This window comes from Dendrobates tinctorius, unplaced genomic scaffold, assembly GCF_039654945.1.
Source record: "Dendrobates tinctorius isolate UK_male_01 unplaced genomic scaffold, ASM3965494v1 ptg000246l, whole genome shotgun sequence".
NCBI lineage: Eukaryota > Metazoa > Chordata > Amphibia > Anura > Dendrobatidae > Dendrobates > Dendrobates tinctorius.
Window position 1 is genome coordinate 11721715 of NW_027361913.1, and position 21611 is coordinate 11743325.

Consider the following 21611-nt stretch of genomic DNA (forward strand, 5'->3'; position numbering starts at 1 on the left):
ATTTTATTTCACTTTTTGTTCGATGGTATCATGAAAAACCATAGTTTTTGCCACTTTTTTTTATTTATTTACGGAGTTCCCTGAAGGGATTAACCAGTGTGACAGCTTTATAGGTCGGATTGTTCCGGACGCAGCGATATCAAACGTGTAATTCTGTTGTTTATTTTTGTTTTCAAACAAATATACCTATGTATTGGTATATTGCGGTCACATGCAGACTAAATGGGCAGGGCCTACTCCTATGCAAGTGTATTGAGCGAGCCCAGATAAAGTCTAGTCGGAATGTGAATGGAAATATGCGAATTGCAAACGTGCGGTCATATGTCCGCCTGCTCCTGGCAATGGAGAATTCTCACTGCTGACAGTGCATGCAGTGTTAAGCTGGAGTCACACATAGCGACTCACCAGCGATCCCGACAACGATATCAACGTGTCAGGATCGCTGGTAAGTTGCTATGTCATCGCTGGTGAGCTGTCACACAGACAGCTTCACCAGCGATTAGCACAGCGATGCCAAGCGCGCGGCATCGCTGTGTTCGTTAGCACTGATGCCATCCCTGTAAAAAAATAGAATTAAAATAAAAAATATTATTATTCTCACCTTCCGACGTCCCGCGCAGCCATCCTGCCTCTCTCCACGCTCCCGGTCCCAGTGATCCTTTGCGAGAATGTCACGGTCTCGCGGGAGCGTGACGTCTCGCAGTCATTCGTGCAAAGGATCACTGGGACCGGGAGCGTGGAGAGAGGCGGGATGGCTGCGCGGGACGTCGGAAGGTGAGAATAGCAATATGTTTTATTTTTTTTATTATTTTTTTTTACAGCTAATCGCTGGGTCTCCCGCCTGTCATACGCAGCAATGCGTGCTGGCCAGCGGGAGACCAGCGACGAAAAAAAAGTCCAGAGGTTTCTTGCAGCGATCAGCGATACCGGCAGGGGGGGCGGTCGCTGATCGCCGTCACACACAGCGATCTCGCTGGTGAGATCGCTGTTACGTCACAAAAGTTGTGACTCAGCAGCGATCTCGCTAGCGAGATTGCTATGTGTGACTCCAGCTTTAGGATTCAAGTAGAGTGACTGCAGACCGGACAACCCCTTCAAGTATCTGGATAAATGATGTTTACCTCGTCATGCCGTTTACGCTTTTTTAAGTCTGGTTTTGTATATTTTGTTACATTGTTTAAATGGAATCTATGGGCAGCGTGCCTCTTGGGCAAAGTTCAGCTTACCGTCATATTTAGCAAGCACTGCCTGAACATCCGCATATGCCTGCAATTCCAGCAAAGCCTCCAGCAAGTTTTCATGGATATTTACCATGCTGAGCAGAGGAAACTCTTTCATTAGCTGCAAGTAAATACATCAATTAGATAAAACAAATATATCATTACTTTCACATTCCCGAGCAATTATTCCGTTTTTCTGGTGCGAGTGGAAGCTAATTAGGGTACATTGCAGTCTGATTAGTAATTGCTTAGCTTCAGTAAATGTATTTTATGCTTTACTTGTTATTAATGACTGGTTTTGATACATCATTTTTCAGAGTGACAATCAATCAGGCCTGTAATACGTTACACACAGGAATAGTTCCACGTACGGTACTCCTTTTACGCTGACAGCTGCGATATAGCATTACAGAGGCAGAGGGGGGACTTCTGTAAAATAAGCTCAGTTATTGGAGCTTCTGTAATCTTTTTCCACAAGCCAAACAGCCATCTAGGATTTCTTTAATCACTTTAATTATAGTTTTGTGTTCGGAAAAATGCATGGTGCATATGACTGTATAGGAGACAGAATTATGCATTTAGTCACAACCTTTAGGCTGAATCAACCTTCAAGATTCCTTAACTGTTACATTGCCCAGGACAGTGGCCAACAGGTCTTCTCTATTGGTAGAAGACAAGACCCCACTGATGTACCCCACTTTAGTACATTTAAGAGGTTGTCTCATCATCATAAATAGATAGTGCTTCTGAGAATAAGAAACTTTGCCATTTACTTCTTGTTAAACATCAGCTCGGTTCTCAACAAACTAGGGATTTTTAAAAGGAACCTGTCAGCAGATTCATTGCACCCAAACCATGGGCACGATTGCAGCCTGATATATTTTTCTCTGAAACGCTGGATATAAAATATAGCTTAAAGAGCTGGACGGCTTCTTCTTTCGCTGCTCAAGTTGTATGGTGTGCACATCGGAAAACACCAGTCAATCACCAGGAGTGGCGCTGGGAAAAGCCGTCTACGGGGTGTATCATGCAGCCAGGCAAAGATTGATGCCGCCCATAGTTTGGAATCCATAAATACACAAACAGGGTGCATTTAACACTACTGAGTACTGCCTGTGGTTTAGGTTACCAGTCATCTAGGCAGTCTTAGGCTGCGTTCACACGTCGCGTTTTTGTGGCGGTTTTTAACTATCGTTTTTGCCGCGAAAAAGCAAAAATAACAGCATCCCATGCATTCCTATGGGATTCCGCAATGCTGTGATAATGCTGCGGATTTTCCCACGGCGGAATCGCATCGTGGAAAAATCAGCAGCATGCTCATTAATTTTGCGGAATCGCGGGGATTCCGCCCACATTGGAATGCATTGTTCTGCTTACTTTCCTCAAGTGGCTGTGCCCACCATGCGAAAAGTAAGCAGAACATTTGTGGATGGTACCCATGGGGTGGAGGAGAGGAGACTCTCCTCCAGGCTGTGGGTACCATATCCCTGTAAAAAATAGAATAAAAAATAAAAAAAATCTGGTTATATTCACCTTCCGGCGTCCCGCGCAGCCTTCCCGGGCCTCAGCGATGCTCCCGTTCCCAGTAATGCCTTGCGAGACCTTTGAGGACGTCGCGGTCTCGCGATACTGTAGCGGTCCCTATTCCTCGCGAGACCGCGACATCATCAAAGGTCTCGCAAGGCATTACTGGGAACGGGAGCATCGCTGAGGCCCGGGAAGGCTGCGCGGGACGCCGGAAGGTGAATATAACCCGATTTTTTATTTTTTTTATTATTTTTAACATTATATCTTTTTACTACTGATGCTGCATAGGCAGCCTCAATAGTAAAAAGTTGGTCACACTCGTCAAACACTATGTTTGACGAGTGTGACCAACCTGTCAATCAGTTCTCCAAGCGATGCTACAGATCGCTTGGAAAACGCTAGCATTCTGCAAGCTACAGTTAGGTCCATATATATTTGGACAGAGACAACATTTTTCTAATTTTGGTTCTAGACATTACCACAATGAATTATAAACAAAATAATTCAGATGCAGTTGAAGTTCAGACTTTCAGCTTTCATTGGAGGGTATCCACATTAAAATTGGATGAAGGGTTTAGGAGTTTCAGCTCCTTAACCTCTTACTGCCATGTGACGAACTATCCCGTCCATGTGCCCTGGGACTTAATTCCCAGGGACGGGATAGTACGTCACAGCGATCAGCGGCGCCCACGTGGCACCCACGCTGACACCCGGCACAATGTGTCAGGGGCAGTCACGGACCGCCCCCGACACGTTAACCCCTTGCACACCGCAATCAAACACGATCGCGGTGTACCGGGGGTTAAAGAGAAGCATCGGCAGGGAGGGGGATCCCTCCATGCTTCCCTGAGCCCCCTACAGCAGCGCAATGTGCAGCGCTGCTGCGGGGGGCTCCTTCCCTGCAGGTCCCCGAATGCAAGATGGCGACGGGGACCTTCGGGGGCCTGCAGGGAGCTGGCTTCCTCAGTGCCTGCAAAGCGCAGGCAAGAGGAAGTCTTCTTCAATGCCTGTGACAGATCGCCGATCTGTCACAGTGATCTGTGATGTGACAGATCAGCGATCTGTCACAGGACAGTGATGTCCCCCCTGGGACAACCTAACAAAGTTAAAAAAAAAAAAAAAAAGTGTAAAAATAATTAAAAAAAAAAAAAAAATCGCTAAATAAATTAAAAAAAAAAAATACTCCCTAATAATTTCATTTTTTGGAAATAAAAAAAAACAAGAAAACAATAAATGTACACATATTTGGTATCGCCGCATCCGTAACGACCCGCCCTATAAAACTGTCCCATTAGTTAACTTCTTTAGCGAACCCCTTAAAAAATAAAAATAAAAAACAAAGCAAAAAAAATGTCTTATTATCATACCGCCGAACAAAAAATGCAAAAACGCGCGATCAAAAAGACGCATATAAATATCCATGGAACCGCTGAAAACGTCATCTTGTCCCGCAAAAAACGAGCTGCCACACAGCATCATCAGAGAAAAAATAAAAAAGTTATAGCTCACAGAATAAAGCGATGCAAAAATAATTATTTTTTATATAAAATTGTTTTTATTGCATAAAAGAGCCAAAACATATAAAGACGGCATAAATGAGGTATTGCTGTAACCGTACTGACCCGAAGAATAAAACCACTTTATCAATTTTACCGCACGCGGAACGGTGTAAACGCACGACCCAAAAGAAATTCATGAAACGCAGGTTTTTGTTCATTCTGCGTCCCAAAAATCGGAATAAAAAGCGATCAAAAATGTCACGTGCCCGAACAGGATACCAATAAAAGCGTCAACTCGTCCCGCAAAAAATAAGACCTCACATGACTCGGTGGGTCAAAATATGGAAAAATTATAGCTCTCAATATGTGGTGATGCAAAAACTATTTTTACAATAAAAAGCGTCTTTTAGCGTGTGACAGCTGCCAAATATAAAAACCGCCATAAATAGTAAATCAAAGCCCCTGTTATCACCCCCTTAGTTAGGGAAAAATAATAAAATTAAAAAAATGTATTTATTTCCATTTTCCCATTAGGGTTAGGGCTAGGGTTAGGGCTAGGGTTAGGGCTGAGATTAGGGTTAGGGGTGTGTTGGGGTTCGGGTTGGAGTTAGAATTGGGGGGTTTCCACTGTTTGGGCACATCAGGTGCTCTCCAAACGCAACATGGTGTCTGATCTCAATTCCAGCCAATTCGGCGTTGAATAAGTCAAATGGTGCTCCTTCCCTTCCAAGCTCTGCCATGCGCCCAAACAGTGTTTTACCCCCACATATGGGGTATCAACCTACTCAAATTGCAAAACAACTTTTGGGGTCCTATTTCTCCTGTTGCCCTTAGGAAAATAAAAAATTGGGGGCAAAAATATCAGTTTTGTGGAAAAAAAATATGATTTTTTTTATTTTCACGCCGGGGCGTCATAAACTTCTATGAAGCACTTGGGGGTTCAAAGTGCTCACCACACATCTAGATAAGTTCCGTGGGGGGTCTAGTTAACAAAATGGGGTCACTTGTGGGGAGTTTCAATAGTTTAGGCACATCAGAGGCTCTCCAAACGCACATGACACCCGCAGACCATTCCATCAAAGTCTGCATTCCAAAACATCACTACTTCCCTTCCGAGCCCCGACGTGTGCCCATACAGTAGTTTTCTCCCACATATGAGGTATCAGCGTACTCAGGACAAATTGGACAACAACCTTTGGGGTCCAATTTCTCCTGGTACCCTTAGGAAAATAAAAAAATTGGGGACTAAATGATCATGTTTGTGGAAAAAATACGATTTTTTTTATTTTCACGCCCGGGCATTACAAATTCTGTGAAGCCCTTGGGGGTTCAAAGTGCTCACCACACATCTAGATAAGTTCCTTAGGGGGTCTAGTTTCCAAAATGATGTCATTTGTGGGGGGTTTCCACTGTTTAGGTACATCAGGGGCTCTCCAAAGGCAACATGACACCCGCAGACCATTCCATCAAAGTCTGCATTCCAAAACGTCACTACTTCCCTTCCAAGCCCCGACGTGTGCCCATACAGTAGTTTTCTCCCACATATGGGGTATCGGTGTACTCAGGACAAATTGGACAACTTTTGGGGTCCAATTTCTCCTGGTACCTTTGGGAAAATAAAAAATTGGGGACTAAATGATCATGTTTGTGGAAAAAATACGAATTTTTTATTTTCACGCCCGGGCGTTATAAACTTCTGTGAAGCACTGGGGGGTTCAAAGTGCTCACCACACATCTAGATAAGTTCCACAGGGGGTCTAGTTTCCAAAATGGGGTCACTTGTGGGGGGATTCCACTGTTTAGGTACATCAGGGGCTTTCCAAACGCGACATGGTGTCCGATCTCAATTCCAGCCAAAAACGTCAAATGGCGCTGCTTCCCTTCCAAGCTCTGCCATGCGCCCAAATAGTCGTTTACACCCACATATGGGGTATCAGCGTACTCAGGACAAATTGCACAATAACTTTTAGGGTCCTGTTACCCTTGGGAAAATAAAAATTGGGGGTGAAAAGATCATTTTTGTGGAAAAAATATGATTTTTTAATTGTACCGCTGTACGTTATAAACTTCTGTGAAGCCCTTGTGGGTTCAAAGTTCTCACCACATATCTAGATAAGTTCCTTGGGGGGTCTAGTTTCCAAAATGGGGTCACTTGTGGGGGGTTTCCACTGTTTAGGTACATCAGGGGCTCTCCAAACGTGACATGGCGTCCGAACTGAATTCCAGCCAATTATGCATTGAAAAAGTCAAACGGCGCTCCTTCCCTTCTGAGCTCTGTCATGCACCGAAACAGTGGTCCCCCCCCCCCCACATATCAGGTATCAGCGTACTCAGGACAAATTGCACAATAACTTTTCCAGTCCAATTTCTCCTTTTCCACTTGGTTAAATAAAAAAAATTGAACCTGAAGTATTTTTTTTTGTGAAAAAAAGTTAAATGTTCATTTTTTTTTTTAAATATTCAAAAAATTCCTGTGAAGCACCTGAAGGGTTAATAAACTTCTTGAATGTGGTTTTGAGCACCTTAAGGGGTGCAGTTTTAAGAATGGTGTCACTTTTGGGTATTTTCTATCATATAGACCCCTCAAAGTGGCTTCAAATGTGATGTGGTCCGTAAAAATAAAATGGTGTTGCAAAAATGAGAAATTGCTGGTTACCTTTTAACCCTTATAACTTCCTAACAAAAAAAAAAATTTTGGTTCCAAAATTGTGCTGATGTAAAGTAAACATGTGGGAAATGTTACTTATTAAGTTTTTTGTGTGCCGTATCTCTGTGATTTAAGGGCATAAAAATTCAAAGTTGGAAGATTGTGAAATTTTCAACATTTTTGCCAAATTTCCGTTTTTTTTCACAAATAAACGCAAGTTATATGAATGAAATTTTACCACTATCATGAAGTACAATATGTCACGAGAAAACAATGTCAGAATCACTGGGATCCATGGAAGCATTTCAGAGTTATTACCTCAGTGGTCAGTGGACAGTGGTCAGAATTGTAAAAATTGGCCCTGTCATGAACGTGCAAACCACCCTTGGGGGTTAAGGGGTTAACATGTGCCACCCTGTTTTTAAAGGGACCAAAAGTAATTGGACAGATTAAATAATTGTAAATAAAATGTTCATTTCTAGTACTTGGTTGAAAACCCTTTGTTGGCAATGACTGCCTGAAGTCTTGAACTCATGGACATCACCAGACGCTGTGTTTCCTCCTTTTTGATGCTCTGCCAGGCCTTCACTGTGGTGGTTTTCAGTTGCTGTTTGTTTGTGGGCCTTTCTGTCTGAAGTTTAGTCTTTAACAAGTGAAATGCATGCTCAATTGGGTTGAGATAAGGTGACTGACTTGGCCATTCAAGAATGTTCTTCCAGAACTGTGCTGGCTTTTTTAGATGTTTTTTAGCAAAGTCCAGTCTAGCCTTTTGATTCTTGATGCTTATGAGTGGCTTGCACCGTGCAGTGAACCCTCTATATTTACTTTCATGCAGTCTTCTCTTTATGGTAGATTTGGATATTGATACACATACCTCCTGGAGAGTGTTGTTCACTTGGTTGGCTGTTGTGAAGGGGTTTCTCTTCACCATGGAGACTATTCTGCGATCATCCACCACTGTTGTCTTCCGTGGGCGCCCAGGTCTTTTTGCATTGATGAGTTCACCAGTGCTTCCTTTCCTTCTTTCTCAGGATGTACCAAACTGTAGATTTTGTCACTCCTAATGTTGTAGTAATTTCTCAGATGGGTTTTTTCTGTTTTTGCAGCTTAAGGATGGCTTGTTTCACCTGCATAGAGAGCTCCATTGACCGCATGTTTCCTTCACAACAAAACCTTCCAAATGCAAGCACCACACCTCAAATCAACTCCAGGCCTTTTATCTGCTTAATTGCGAATGACATAATGAAGGGATTGCCCACACCTGTCCATGAAATAGTTTGGAGTCAATTGTCCAATTACTTTTGGTCCCTTTAAAAACAGGGTGGCACATGTTAGGGAGATGAAACTCCTAAACCTTTCATCCAATTTTAATTTGGATACCCTCAAATGAAAGCTGAAAGTCTGAACTTCCTCTGCATCTGAATTGTTTTGTTTAAAATTTATTGTGGTAATGTCTAGAACCAAAATGAGAAAAATGTTGTCTCTGTCCAAATATATATGGACCTAACTAATTACGCTTGCAAATCACTAGTTTTTGAGCTGGAAAATCGCGGGAATTTAACTTACAGAGGTGGCCAGTTTCCTAGGCCAAGAAGCCTTGTACTACAGCCTGAAGGCGCCGCTCCGAAGCTACCTGGGACCGCAACGGATACCAGACAGGTTCTCTAGTCCCTGCAACAATTCTGGAGAGGTGCACGGAGGAACATGCCAGTGACCAGATGCACCCGTTAATGAATTAGGTGAATACTACTACACCACGACCCTTCATTAAACATAATGAAGGGATTGCCCACACCTGTCCATGAAATAGTCTTGGAGTCAATTGTCCAATTACTTTTGGTCCCTTTAAAAACAGGGTGGCACATGTTAGGGAGCTGAAACTCCTAAACCTTTCATCCAATTTTAATTTGGATACCCTCAAATGAAAGCTGAAAGTCTGAACTTCCTCTGCATCTGAATTGTTTTGTTTAAAATTTATTGTGGTAATGTCTAGAACCAAAATGAGAAAAATGTTGTCTCTGTCCAAATATATATGGACCTAACTAAGTACGCTTGCAAATCACTAGTTTTTGCGCTGGAAAATCGCGGGAATTTAACTTACAGAGGTGGCCAGTTTCCTAGGCCAAGAAGCCTTGTACTACAGCCTGAAGGCGCCGCTCCGAAGCTACCTGGGACCGCAACGGATACCAGACAGGTTCTCCAGTCCCTGCAACAATTCTGGAGAGGTGCACGGAGGAACATGCCAGTGACCAGATGCACCCGTTAATGAATTAGGTGAATACTACCACACCACGACCCTTCATTAAACTGTAAAATACACCACCATTCTTAATAAATCAGGCTCCAGTGTTTAGGAAGGCACAACTGAAAATTAGTCTGTTTTCTGCTGTGGCTGCTACACAGTGAAATAATGCCTTGTTATTTTTAGTATTCCTGAATTTAAAGGTGTATAGCAAGCCAAATAATGCAAAGAGTGAGAACAAAGGGGACACAATTAGTTTATTTTTTTGGATGTAGTAATATATGCTGAATTTGGGCAAAGATGAGGGTCTGGCTTCCAGGTCAGCATTTTGGGCATGGGTCTGTGGGGTACATTCCCATCAGGTGCCCCTCTGTGGGGAAATATACAGAAAGTCACCTCTATATAGCAGAGAGTAGAAGTTTGGGTGTGTATTCCAAAACTGAACGAAGAGTGGGTACATCTAAAGATGGTGCTTTGGCAACCCAGTGCTTTGTTATATGATGATAACAAATACGTTTGGTTTTCAAATGTTTTATTACTTTCAGTAGCCTATTCATTTGTGACTTCACTTTTTGATCAGTTTATGAAACTTTACTTAACTTTTTTGTCCAACTACATTTGAACATACAAGGTATCATAATTCACAATTGCCCGTCAGTGAGCCATGTCTGAAGAACAGCCTAATAACCACACGGCTGTTCTGGTGGTACGTGGGCTGCTATTCATAACAGCGACCACGACATCTAAGGGATATCAGTCAATCTTTGTAAGGGTTCACATCCCTTAGATATCATGGTCGCTGTTCATTAGGGCATAATATACTAGTGTCAAGGCCATGCTTTTTGCTGTAGTAGAGCAGCTGTCAATAACAGCCATCCTCTATCAGGTGATTTCGCTTGCAGCCTTCTGTGCCTGCAAGATCACCATAAATTTAGAGTTCAGCTCCTTATATATTACAGATTACAGCTAACTAAGGCCAGAGAGGACCTTCTGCCCTGTCTGATTCCAGAATATCAGAAGCCACTGATTCCTGTAATTAATTGGGAAGATGCAGTCAATGTGTTTCTAAAAGCACATTCATGTGTAGTTGGGCTCTGTATAACATTTCCTCTGGACAAGATCTTTAAAGTGATACAAATTTTATAATACAACAATTTTCCATAAAATGCCCAGTGAGATGGACAAGTGATACTTACATCTCTCATTATTTTTACAGATTCCCGGACCCTCCCTAGTTTTCTTGCACACATGGCCAGCCTTCTCTTTGCGTAAACCAACACATTCATGTCCCTTTCTGTGTACAAAAAGGAAAATTTAGTGAAAATATTTAGCCTTAGTTCAAAATGCACTGGCATCTGATATGCAATGTAAATGCAAGAAATAGCTGACGTGACAATCTGCCTGTGGAGATGCATAAAAACAATATCAAAGAGTAGAACAACCTACCGACGCCTACCAATATGGCTTTCAGTGCACTGGGCATAACGGCCTGGAGGACAGGGCTGTGGAGTCAGAGTCGTGGAGTTGGAGTCCATTATGGTGGAGTCGGTGTCATGGAAATTGAGGAGTCGGAGATTTAGCTTACCAACTCCACACCCTTGGGAGGGCTGTGGAGTCGGTCACAGCCCATTTTGGTGGAGTCAGAGTTGATGTCATGGAAATTGAGGAGTCGGAGTCAGAGGTTTGGCCTACCAACTCAACAGCTCTGCTGGAGGATATCACAGACCCATAGATTTTTAGTTTCTGCTGATAGTAAGGATTATAATTGTACTCGCTATTTGTAGAAAAAGAAATAGATGTATTACACACGGTTTGAAACTCTCTCTGAAGAAGCACAAGCGAAACGTGCGTAAAAGGGTACATTCGGTAAGGGTTCATTGGGGTCTGCTCTTTAGAATTTAAACAATAGCATTTTTAATAGTATCCTAGCACAGTATTTGTGACATACCCTTGGTGCCTCACATACCAGATGGAATTTGGTCCACTATATTTCAGCATCATTCTGTTTCTTTGTGGTTTGCTGTTGATAATTATTTGAGGATTGTTTGGATACATGTGCACTGTCACTTCATCAATGGGTAATAGCTTTTTTGATATTAATTTCCTTTATTGATGAGGGCCATATATCAGCACCCACCACAAGGTTGATACAGGAAAGATGTATATCTTTGTACCGTGTAAGCCAGTAGATAGAAAAATATTCAGAATTGAGAGTCCTCAGTGGTTGATACCTTTTAATGGCTAACTGAAAAGATGGTAACACACTGCAAGCTTTCGAGACTACTCAGGTCTCTTCTTCAGGCTAGACTAATACAAAATCTGAAGAGTCACATATTTATGCACAATACAACACAGTAAAAATGCAATGGATAAGACAAGTGACGTGAAGCAGAACTATCAATATGGGAGAGGGAGAAACATAAATATTGGACCAGTACATAGATAAGGAGTCCGGATGTTTTATAGTCCTCTGATTGGGGTCTCCTAATGTGTTGTGATGCCCCCACCAGGTCTTGAAAGCAAATTCCTTAATTGATGTAAAAAGACATAAATCCATTCGACACATTCATTCCAGCACTGAGAGTGTCAAAGGTCGTCATAAATTTATACTCCCAAACTCGTCTCTCTCTCTGAGATGTGAAGTTACCTTTCAATACCAGTAATTTCATATCCATGTTGCTGTGATCAGGGATACAAAAATGTTTTGCCACAGGTAGATCCCTTCTTTTTTCTCTTATTGTGTGACGATGAGCATTCATCCTTGTTCTAAGCTTTTGCCCTGTCTCCCCCACATAGAGACCCCCAGTTGGACATTTAGTACAAATAATTAAGTACACCACATTAGATGTAATGCAGCTGAAAGTATCTGGGATCTTGTAGTCCTGATGTGAGTTGGGGATCTTTAACATCCGGACTCCTTATCTATGTACTGGTCCAATATCTCCTGCTGTCTGTCTATGAAGGACACACAGTGCATCACCCAGCTTTGCACATAGACTTGCCTCTGCACCTAGCATTCACATGGTATGTCCATCCACCCAGCTCTCCTGCTCTCCTGCTGTCTGTCTATGAAGGACACACAGTGCATCACCCAGCTTTGCACATAGACTTGCCTCTGCACCTAGCATTCACATGGTATGCCTTTCAGCTAACCCCAGCTTACCCCAGTGTTATTTATGACCTTGTTTACTCTGGCTTGATCATATACATCTGGTCCACTCTTAATTGTCTGACCAAAATGAGCAGAGACCACTCCTCTCTGCTTCACACCTGACTGCACTTAGTTGTACATATATTGCAGAGCACAAGTCTGCATAGACTTCAGTCTGCATTGTGATTGCTATAAGTGTGTGCTAGAAGTGTGAAGATTAATTTAAGAATTAAAACCAGAAGTGAACCAGAAGGGAACTGAAGGTAACTGGACACAGTCACTGTAAACAATGTTTCTGTTTGTTTTCACTTTCACCCCAATAATCCTTCACTTTCTGCTAATTCCCCTAATCCCTACTCCTAGTAAGGAACTGTTCATCTCTTCTTCAATCCTCCCCATCCACCTCACCTCCGCCTCAAAACTGTTCCTTAACATACAATCCTCTGTCTCTAAACACAGACAGCCCCCTCATGCCCTCTCCTGCTCCCACCTGCTAACACTTTCTCTGCTCCTTCTCACTGCTGGCGATATCTCCCCAAATCCTGGTCCTCCTCACCACATTCCCACAGTCATTTCTACCTCCCATCCACACTCTATCACAACCTTCCGTAACCTCTCCAACCTTATACCCATTCACCCAGCCCCCGCTTCCCCAGTCCCACTAACAGGAGCTCTGTGGAACGCTCGCTCTGTCTGCAACAAGCTTTCCTACATCCATGATCTTTTTGTTACTACCAAACTCTCCTTCCTCGCCATCACCGAAACCTGGCTCACCCCTTCTGACACAGCCTCTCCTGCTGCACTTTCGTATGGCGGCTTCCACCTTTCTCACACCCCCCGCCCCAGCAGCAAACATGGTGGAGGAGTTGGTTTTCTCCTGTCAGATACCTGCTCCTTCACCCCAATCCCACTGCCACCCTCTGTTACCCTCCCTTCCTTTGAGGTGCACTCTGTGCGCATCTACTCCCCCTCCAACCTCCAACTGGCTGTCATCTACCGCCCCCCAGGGCCAGCCACCACCTTCTTTGACCACTTCACCACCTGGTTACTTCATTTCCTTTCCGCGGACATCCCTACTATCATCGTGGGCGACTTCAACATCCCCATCGACACTTCCCTCTCAGCTGCCACTAAACTTCTATCTCTCACTTCCTCCTTCGGCCTCACTCAATGGTCTTCTACAGCCACCCACAAAGATGGCCACACACTGGACCTCATCTTCACCCGCCTCTGCTCCCTATCTAACCTCTCTAACTCACCTCTTCCTCTCTCTGACCACAACCTGCTCACATTCTCTTCCCTCTTCACTCCATGTCTACAATCCCCACCCCACAAACTTTCACACCCTCGCAGGAATCTTAAACACCTTGACCTACACTCATTCTCTGAATCCCTCCTCCCTCTTACAGATATAAGTTCCTTACACAATGCGGATGACGCTGCCGCTCTATATAACACCACAATAGCTGTAGCTTTGGAATCCGCTGCCCCACTTACACATACCAAAACTCGCAAAATCAACAGACAGCCCTGGCACACCAGCCTGACCAAAGAGCTGAGGCGAGCTTCCAGGGCTGCTGAGCGCAGATGGAAAAGATCCCACTCCAACAAGCACTTCATCGCATTCAAACAGTCCCTCACTACTTTCAAGACCACACTCGCCACAGCTAAACAAACCTACTTCTCATCTCTCATATCCTCCCTGTCTCACAACCCTAAACAGTTATTCAACACCTTCAATTCTCTCCTCCGCCCCCCAGCACCTCCTCCCTCCCCACTCATCTCAGCTGAAGACTTTGCCTCATTTTTCAAGCAGAAAATTGATAACATCAGGGACAGTTTTGGTCAACAACCCCCAGAGCCCTTCCTCCCGACTTCCCAGCCCTCCACCTTCAAAACCAACTTCTCCACCATTACAGAAGATCGACTCTCCACTCTACTCTCAAGATCACATCTCACCACCTGTGCACTCGACCCGATCCCATCCCACTTCATCCCAAACCTCACCACAGTCTTCATCCCAACCCTAACCCATCTCTTCAACCTGTCACTAACAACTGGTGTTTTCCCCTCAAGCTTTAAACATGCCTCCATCACACCTATCCTCAAAAAGCCCTCTCTTGACCCATCCTCTGTATCTAGCTATCGCCCTATATCACTTCTCCCATACGCCTCCAAGCTACTGGAACAACACGTCTACCTTGAACTGTCCTCCCATCTCTCTTCTTGCTCCCTCTTCGACCGCTTACAATCTGGCTTCCGGTCACACCACTCCACTGAAACTGCCCTTACTAAGGTCACCAATGACCTCTTAACTGCCAAGAGCAAGCGACACTACTCTGTCCTCCTCCTCCTGGACCTGTCGGCTGCCTTTGACACAGTGGACCATTCCCTATTATTACAGACCCTCTCATCCCTCGGCATCACAGACTTGGCCCTCTCCTGGATCTCATCATACCTAACAGACCGGACATTCAGCGTCTCCCACTCACACACCACCTCCTCACCTCGCCCCCTATCTGTCGGAGTCCCACAAGGTTCAGTCCTTGGGCCCCTGCTGTTCTCTATTTACACCTTTGGCCTGGGACAGCTCATAGAATCTCATGGCTTTCAGTATCATCTTTATGCTGATGACACACAGATCTACATCTCTGGACCAGATATCACCTCCCTACTAACCAGAATCCCTCAATGTCTGTCCACTATTTCATCCTTCTTCTCCACTAGATATCTGAAACTCAACATGGACAAAACAGAATTCATCATCTTTCCCCCATCTCACGTGACCCCCCCTACGAACCTATCAATTACAGTAAATGACTGCCCACTCTCCCCAGTCCCACAAGCTCGCTGCCTCGGAGTAATCCTTGACGCTGATCTCTCCTTCAAACCACATATCCAAACCCTTTCCACTTCCTGCCGACTTCAACTCAAAAATATTTCACGCATCCGTTCATTCCTCACCCAAGAATCTGCAAAAACCCTAGTCCATGCCCTCATCATCTCTCGCCTTGACTACTGCAACCTCATGCTCTGTGGCCTCCCCTCAAACACTCTCGCACCCCTCCAATCTATTCTAAACTCTGCTGCCCGACTAATCCACCTGTCCCCCCGCTATTCCCCAGCTTCTCCCCTCTGTCAATCCCTTCACTGGCTCCCAATTGCCCAGAGACTCCATTACAAAACCCTAACCATGACATACAAAGCAATCCACAACCTGTCTCCTCCATACATCTGTGACCTCGTCTCCCGGTACTTTCCTGCACGCAACCTCCGATCCTCACAAGATCTCCTTCTTTACTCCCCTCTTATCTCCTCTTCCCACAATCGCATACAAGATTTCTCTCGCGCATCACCCCTACTCTGGAACTCTCTACCACAACATATCAGACTCTCACCTACCATCGAAACCTTCAAAAAGAGCCTGAAGACCCACCTCTTCCGACAAGCCTATAACCTGCAGTAACCACCGATCGACCAAACCGCTGCACGACCAGCTCTACCCTCGCCTACTGTATTATCACCCATCCCTTGAAGATTGTGAGCCCTCGCGGGCAGGGTCCTCTCTCCTCCTGTACCAGTTATGACTTGTATTGTTTAAGATTATTGTACTTGTTTTTATGTATACCCCTCCTCACATGTAAAGCGCCATGGAATAAATGGCGCTATAACAATAAATAATAAATAATAATAATAATAATAATAATAATAATATTTATGTTTCTCCCTCTCCAATATTGATAGTTCTGCTTCACGTCACTTGTCTTATCCATTGCATTTTTACTGTGTTGTATTGTGCATAAATATGTGATTCTTCAGATTTTGTATTAGTCTATGCCTGATGAAGAGACCTGAGTAGTCTCAAAAGCTTGCAATGTGTTACCATCTTTTCAGTTAGGCATTAAAAGGTATCAACCACTGAGGACTCTCAATTCTGAATATTTTTCCACCACAAGGTTGGATTTTATACAGGATTTGTATTCACTTATGATATAGGAAGTGTGCTATAGAATTTTTTATTATTTATAATCTTTCCATATGGGTCTGCCAAACTATTACAAGTGACACACATAAGCAATTATTTTGAGACTGTATTATGAGACATCATATGTCTTTTGTATTTTTACCCATTGATTTTTTCTCTGCATGACCTCTGCCTTTTTAATACATGTTATTTTATGTGTTTGTGATAAACTCAATAAAGATCTATATTTTATCGATTTTTGCTCAAACGGGGTTATTTCAATAGGCTGTTCTGCTTCTTAGGTTTCTGAAGCAGATATAGGTCTGGGAGGAGATCCCCCAGCATACCATCATCTCATCAACATGTCCAGACATGGTCAGGAGTACATAATGGCACACTGGAGCCAAACACAATACTGAATCACATTATGAGGTGCTGTGATGAAACTCACGCAAATTGAATCCAGCAGTGATTTCAATTTTTAACTTTGAGATAGTATGGATGCGAAGTCACCCCAAAATCATTTTGCTCTAAATGAATTACAATAGTTATATCAGTAAAGATTTCCAACGTTTATCTTTCATTGATTGCAAGGACCTACTGGAAAACAATAGCGTAATATAGTGCTTTATCCAGTATGAAAGTGGGTGGTTTTGGAGCGCGGGGGGATGTGTTCATCTGGTATGGTTATGTTACCGACAACACTGTACGAACTCAGACAAAATGGCTGCTGCAGATCCAAGGAGGGATGTCCAGTAGGGAGAAAAGTGGAGAGATGGATTTTTGTTGAGCTGCCGAAGACGCAGTATGTGGTTTGTCCTGATGAAGTCTGTGCACTTCAAAATGCGTTAACGGGAAAAAAAAAAAAAAGCTTTTTACCAATATTGCCTCCTGGATATTTCCGCCTCATACACCGCTAAAATCCACTGGTGTCTTCAGCAGCGCAACAAAGATCTCTCTCTCCACTTCTCTCCCTACTGGACATCTTTCATTGATTGAAGAGTTCTTTTTTTTTTAGCAGTTGTAGATGAAGGGAGTCACATTTTCCAGGTATATGGAACATGAAAAACAGGCAACAACATTTTTTAAAAGGTGGGAGAGCAATGTTAACATGAATACCGCATCTGGCTGCAAAGACATAAATGAAATATTCTAATTCCTCTCTAAAATGATATGTGAGCAACCATTATAGAAGAAGATAATATCAAACATCCAAACATCTGTTCTAGATTTGTCAGAACTGGGGAAAAATGCTAAACTACACTTCTTTAGCAAAGCGATATTCGCCTATCTGTGTACCATACACACTATAATGCCATCATAGACATTAGAAGAAAGTTGACCGACCCAATGATTTTGGCAGGAACCCATCGACCGCATATCAGGTTGTCACAAGTCTCCTAACACCAAAAGTCAGGGGAAAGCAGGATCAGGCATGTTAGACTTCAACAAGACTGACAGTTTTGTTTTGGTAGAAAAGCCATTGTAAAAGGCGCCTAGCGTCGGTTTCTACCCTGCTCCCCGTTGAGAACACTTCAACAGGTGTATGGTGGAGTTGGAGTGGAGTGAAGCGTTCCAAACATATCAATTCATAGAATTATAACGTTAATGCAAAAATTATCACTAGATACAATGTACTTACTATACTGTGCTTCATGACGGGAGCTCAGGTGTTGCATTTGCTGAGACTTCTTGTACGCCGATTCGGCAGCTTTTAGCGCTTGTTGGAATAACTTCTCTGCATCAGAAATTGTGGTTGCTTCTTCCTCAGCCAACAAAATGTACGCTGTGGCACAACTGTATGAAGAAATAACATTGTAAAGCCTTATATCATAAAGTAAGAAATAGTAATTGTAACGATTTCCTTAAAGGGGTTGTTAAGTTCATTATACAAGAGCACACTGTTCTCCTGCCTCCCTGCTTGCTAAGGAATGGGGCTCTCCTAAGGACTGACAGTTTGGACCACTGGTACGTTTTCCCAGGTGGCCCGAACTATTCTCTCTCCCATGCTACAAGGAAAGGCAGCTTTGCTTCTGAAGAATCAGATGAGTGAAGAGGCACTGAAGATGGCTGGATCCAGCGATCTGTCAACTTCAGAGCAGAATTTGCAAGCCCCCTACCCAGCATACCGGCCACTTCTGACACACTGCAGCAGTGGTGGGTAAACTAGACAACAAGCAGTAAACAATAAAAAGTCACTCCACTTTTGGGAAAAATTTTAATAAGTTGTAAATTGCAAAATTTCTAGTTTTTATAGGGACTTTGCAATTTTACCCGTGTAACAAGATGAGACAATCCCTGTAAGGCAAAGGCCGAGAAGACAGACCATTGTGTACAGCTCACAGAAAAGAAGTTTAGAAACGTAGATATGTTAAAGTAAGTTATAAAATGTATTATTTTGAATACAATTCTTCTATCCAGTGTTATTATTGCCTATTGGCACAAGTGCCAGGTTCGGGTGACAAGATCTCCGTCTCCAATTTCAGTCAGCCGCAGTGTTGTGATGAAATCCTTGCGAGGGTCTTTTCATCAGCTTCATCTAATTTTCCTCACAAATTTACGGCAACATTCCTACACTACAAAGCCTCAAACTGCCTTGTAAAGAAGTGTGTAACACTGTGAGGTGTACTAGGTAGGTATCCAATCTCGTTAACACAAACACAGCCTTAGCCTTAGTAATGTGAAAGTGACCTAAACACATATGGCTACGGGTAAAGATATGGTAACTGTTCTTCACTGCTGTGCTGTCACACACACCATCTGTACAGTTTATTCAGTGTTTTATCATCTTCTCTTCCTATCTTTATGGCTACGCTATGATGTCCTCTCAATGTCCAATTTCACCACAAAAAAGGAGTCTGCATTCCCTGCTTCTTAAGGGGCTATACCGTTGTGTGGTGTTATACCATGTGATAGCTGCTTGGCATTATGGAGAAGCCTGCCGGCCACACCTGCGGCCATGTGAGCCTTCTCTAGCTGATGCAATAATGTGGGAAATAATCTCTACGCGTTTTGGTGTATGCGTCTCACTTTCATCAGATTTTTCTAATCCAAATGAAACTCCACACAGATATTTACACACAATTATAATTACACCTATATAATTAGCTAGCGGCTTTTTCCATTCTGGGAATGCCTCAGGCTCCCAACAGCAACAGGCATTAGGCCAGGTTCATATTGTGTTAACCCAGCCCGTTCAACGCATAGCGTTGACGGGCTGCTTTAACGGTATAGCATCTGCTTCATCTGCGCTAGCAGTGACGGAGCCTCAGGCGCTGCAGCCCGCGTCCGAGGCTCCGTCACTGAATGACGGCACATTGCGATGCGCCCGATAATGGGGGTCAATGGCAGCATTAATGGACTGCGTTACATCACGTTATGCCGCGGTGTAACGCAGTCCATCTAACGGACTGCCATAACGCAATGTGACCCCGGCCTTAGAGGACTCCAGTCCCATGGAGCAGCAGCCTGCTGGGAGATCACGTTCTACCTGTGCACAACCATACAAGACAAGTAGTACTGCTGCACTTTTACACCAGCTGGTCTCACATGACATTGCACAAGGTGGCGCCTCACCTATTTTTTTTGCCTGATGATTTTCTAGAATCATCGTTCCAACGATGTTAGCGCTGGGGCTGCTAGCACCTACATGACTTTTTTATGCCACATGATGGCTGCTGATGGGCTGACATTCTAGCTTCATATGACGGTAGTGCTTCAGCCCATAAGCAGCCACTGTCAGGTTACAGAACTCATAACAATGACACAAGGCATAGCAGACCCGGCACCAACATTGCTGGAGTACTGTGGGTATTGGTTTGTTTTATTCATTTTACATGGGCAAAAAAAAACCAGCATTTAACACAGAGTTGTCTAAGTATTGAACAATACCTTTACATTGTGTTAAACTTTCATATTTTTCATGCACACTTTTACTTTAAAGTAGAATCTTGGGCAGCATGTACAGGCACTGGCTGTAAGTTCTCAGCCATGTGTGTCTGACTCTGAAATGTCTACAGTGCTTCAGAGAAAATACTTTAAAAGCAGCCTGCTGCCCAGGAGGGAGAAGTGGTATTATACCAGCATGCATGGAGAGACCTGTCAATCCAGGGCAGCGGGCAGGGAGAAGGATCAGGCAGCATATATCAGCTGTTGGGAACACCCCTTTAAAGTGAACCTATCTCCATGATCCTATCCCAATATGTAGTAGGTGTAATAATAATAATATTAGCAAATCCCTCCAATTAGAAAAGAAGTATAGTTTTTCTGATTTACTATGTTTCTTTCCTCATGTGCAGGCATTTCAGGACCTTAGGTATCCATGGTTACAACCACAAGAAACTAGCTAACAGTCACTATATCAGTGATCATGACCATGGATACCTAAGGTCCTGCAATGCCTGCACATGAGGAAAGAGATATAGCAAATCAGAATAACTATACTACATTTCTAATTGGAGGTATTTGCTAATATTATTATTAATACACCTACCATATATAGGGATAGGATCTTGGAGATGGGAATGCCCCTATAAATTTAATCTCAGAGTGACCTGGGTTGCACTTACTCATTAGATACTTCTAGAGCTTGATATGCAGCTTTTACTCTGGACTGAGGGCTTCTTTCACGCCATGCTTTCTGCATAACTATTAAAGGAAAATAAATGTAAAAAAAAAGAATGATAAACTAAAAAGAATGATATAAGAAACAACCTAGACGTTAGATAAATATGAGCAGAGGTCTCCGAATCTCTAAAACATCTCATTGGCTTAAACGAAAAAAAAAAAAAAAAAGAAACAGGACAAGTGGCACTTTGCTGCAAAAATAAAACTAGTAAAAAAAAAAACCCAAAATGATATTAAGAATATGCATATACTGAAAAATGATGATTACTTACCAGTAATTTCATTTTCCTGAAACCCATGACAGCACCAAGAGTAGGATCTGCCCCCATTACTGGACAGGAAGTCAAGAGCACAAAATAAAAAAGCAGCTCCCACTTCCTCCTTCAATGTGGTTTCCAAGAAGTCAAGTAGGAGTTACCCAAATTATAATCATTATTCTTGCTATTATTTATACAATCACTCAAGCCCAGTCCTTCACTGTGAGAAGAGAAGATTGAGAACCATCAACAACCATAAGCCAGATGGAGAGAAAATTAGGAAGATGTCATGGGTTTCAGGAAAATCAAATTACCGGTAAGTAATTATCATTTTTCCCCTTCACCCATGACAGCACCTGAAGGACGATGACCAAGGAATCCTGTGATAGGGATGGAGCACCCCTGTAGGATTTTAAACCTGAACAAAGATCCCCAGAATATCCCAGTTCAACAGATAGTGCTTCAGGAAGGAAGATTG

At 43.2% G+C, this 21611-nt stretch overlaps 1 protein-coding gene across 2 annotated transcripts in view; it reads right to left on the reverse strand.

Annotated features, from left to right (window-relative positions):
• ST7L (suppression of tumorigenicity 7 like) overlaps positions 1–21611 on the reverse strand; it is a 184766-nt gene that overhangs the window by 119053 nt on the left and 44102 nt on the right. For both annotated transcript variants that reach the window (XM_073557297.1, XM_073557298.1), the window contains exons 6-9: positions 20819–20897; positions 17893–18047; positions 10332–10429; positions 1227–1341 (exon numbers count right to left, since the gene is read on the reverse strand). In XM_073557297.1, coding sequence (XP_073413398.1) covers positions 1227–1341; positions 10332–10429; positions 17893–18047; positions 20819–20897 — 447 coding nt within the window. The remainder of the gene's footprint in view (positions 1–1226; positions 1342–10331; positions 10430–17892; positions 18048–20818; positions 20898–21611) is intronic.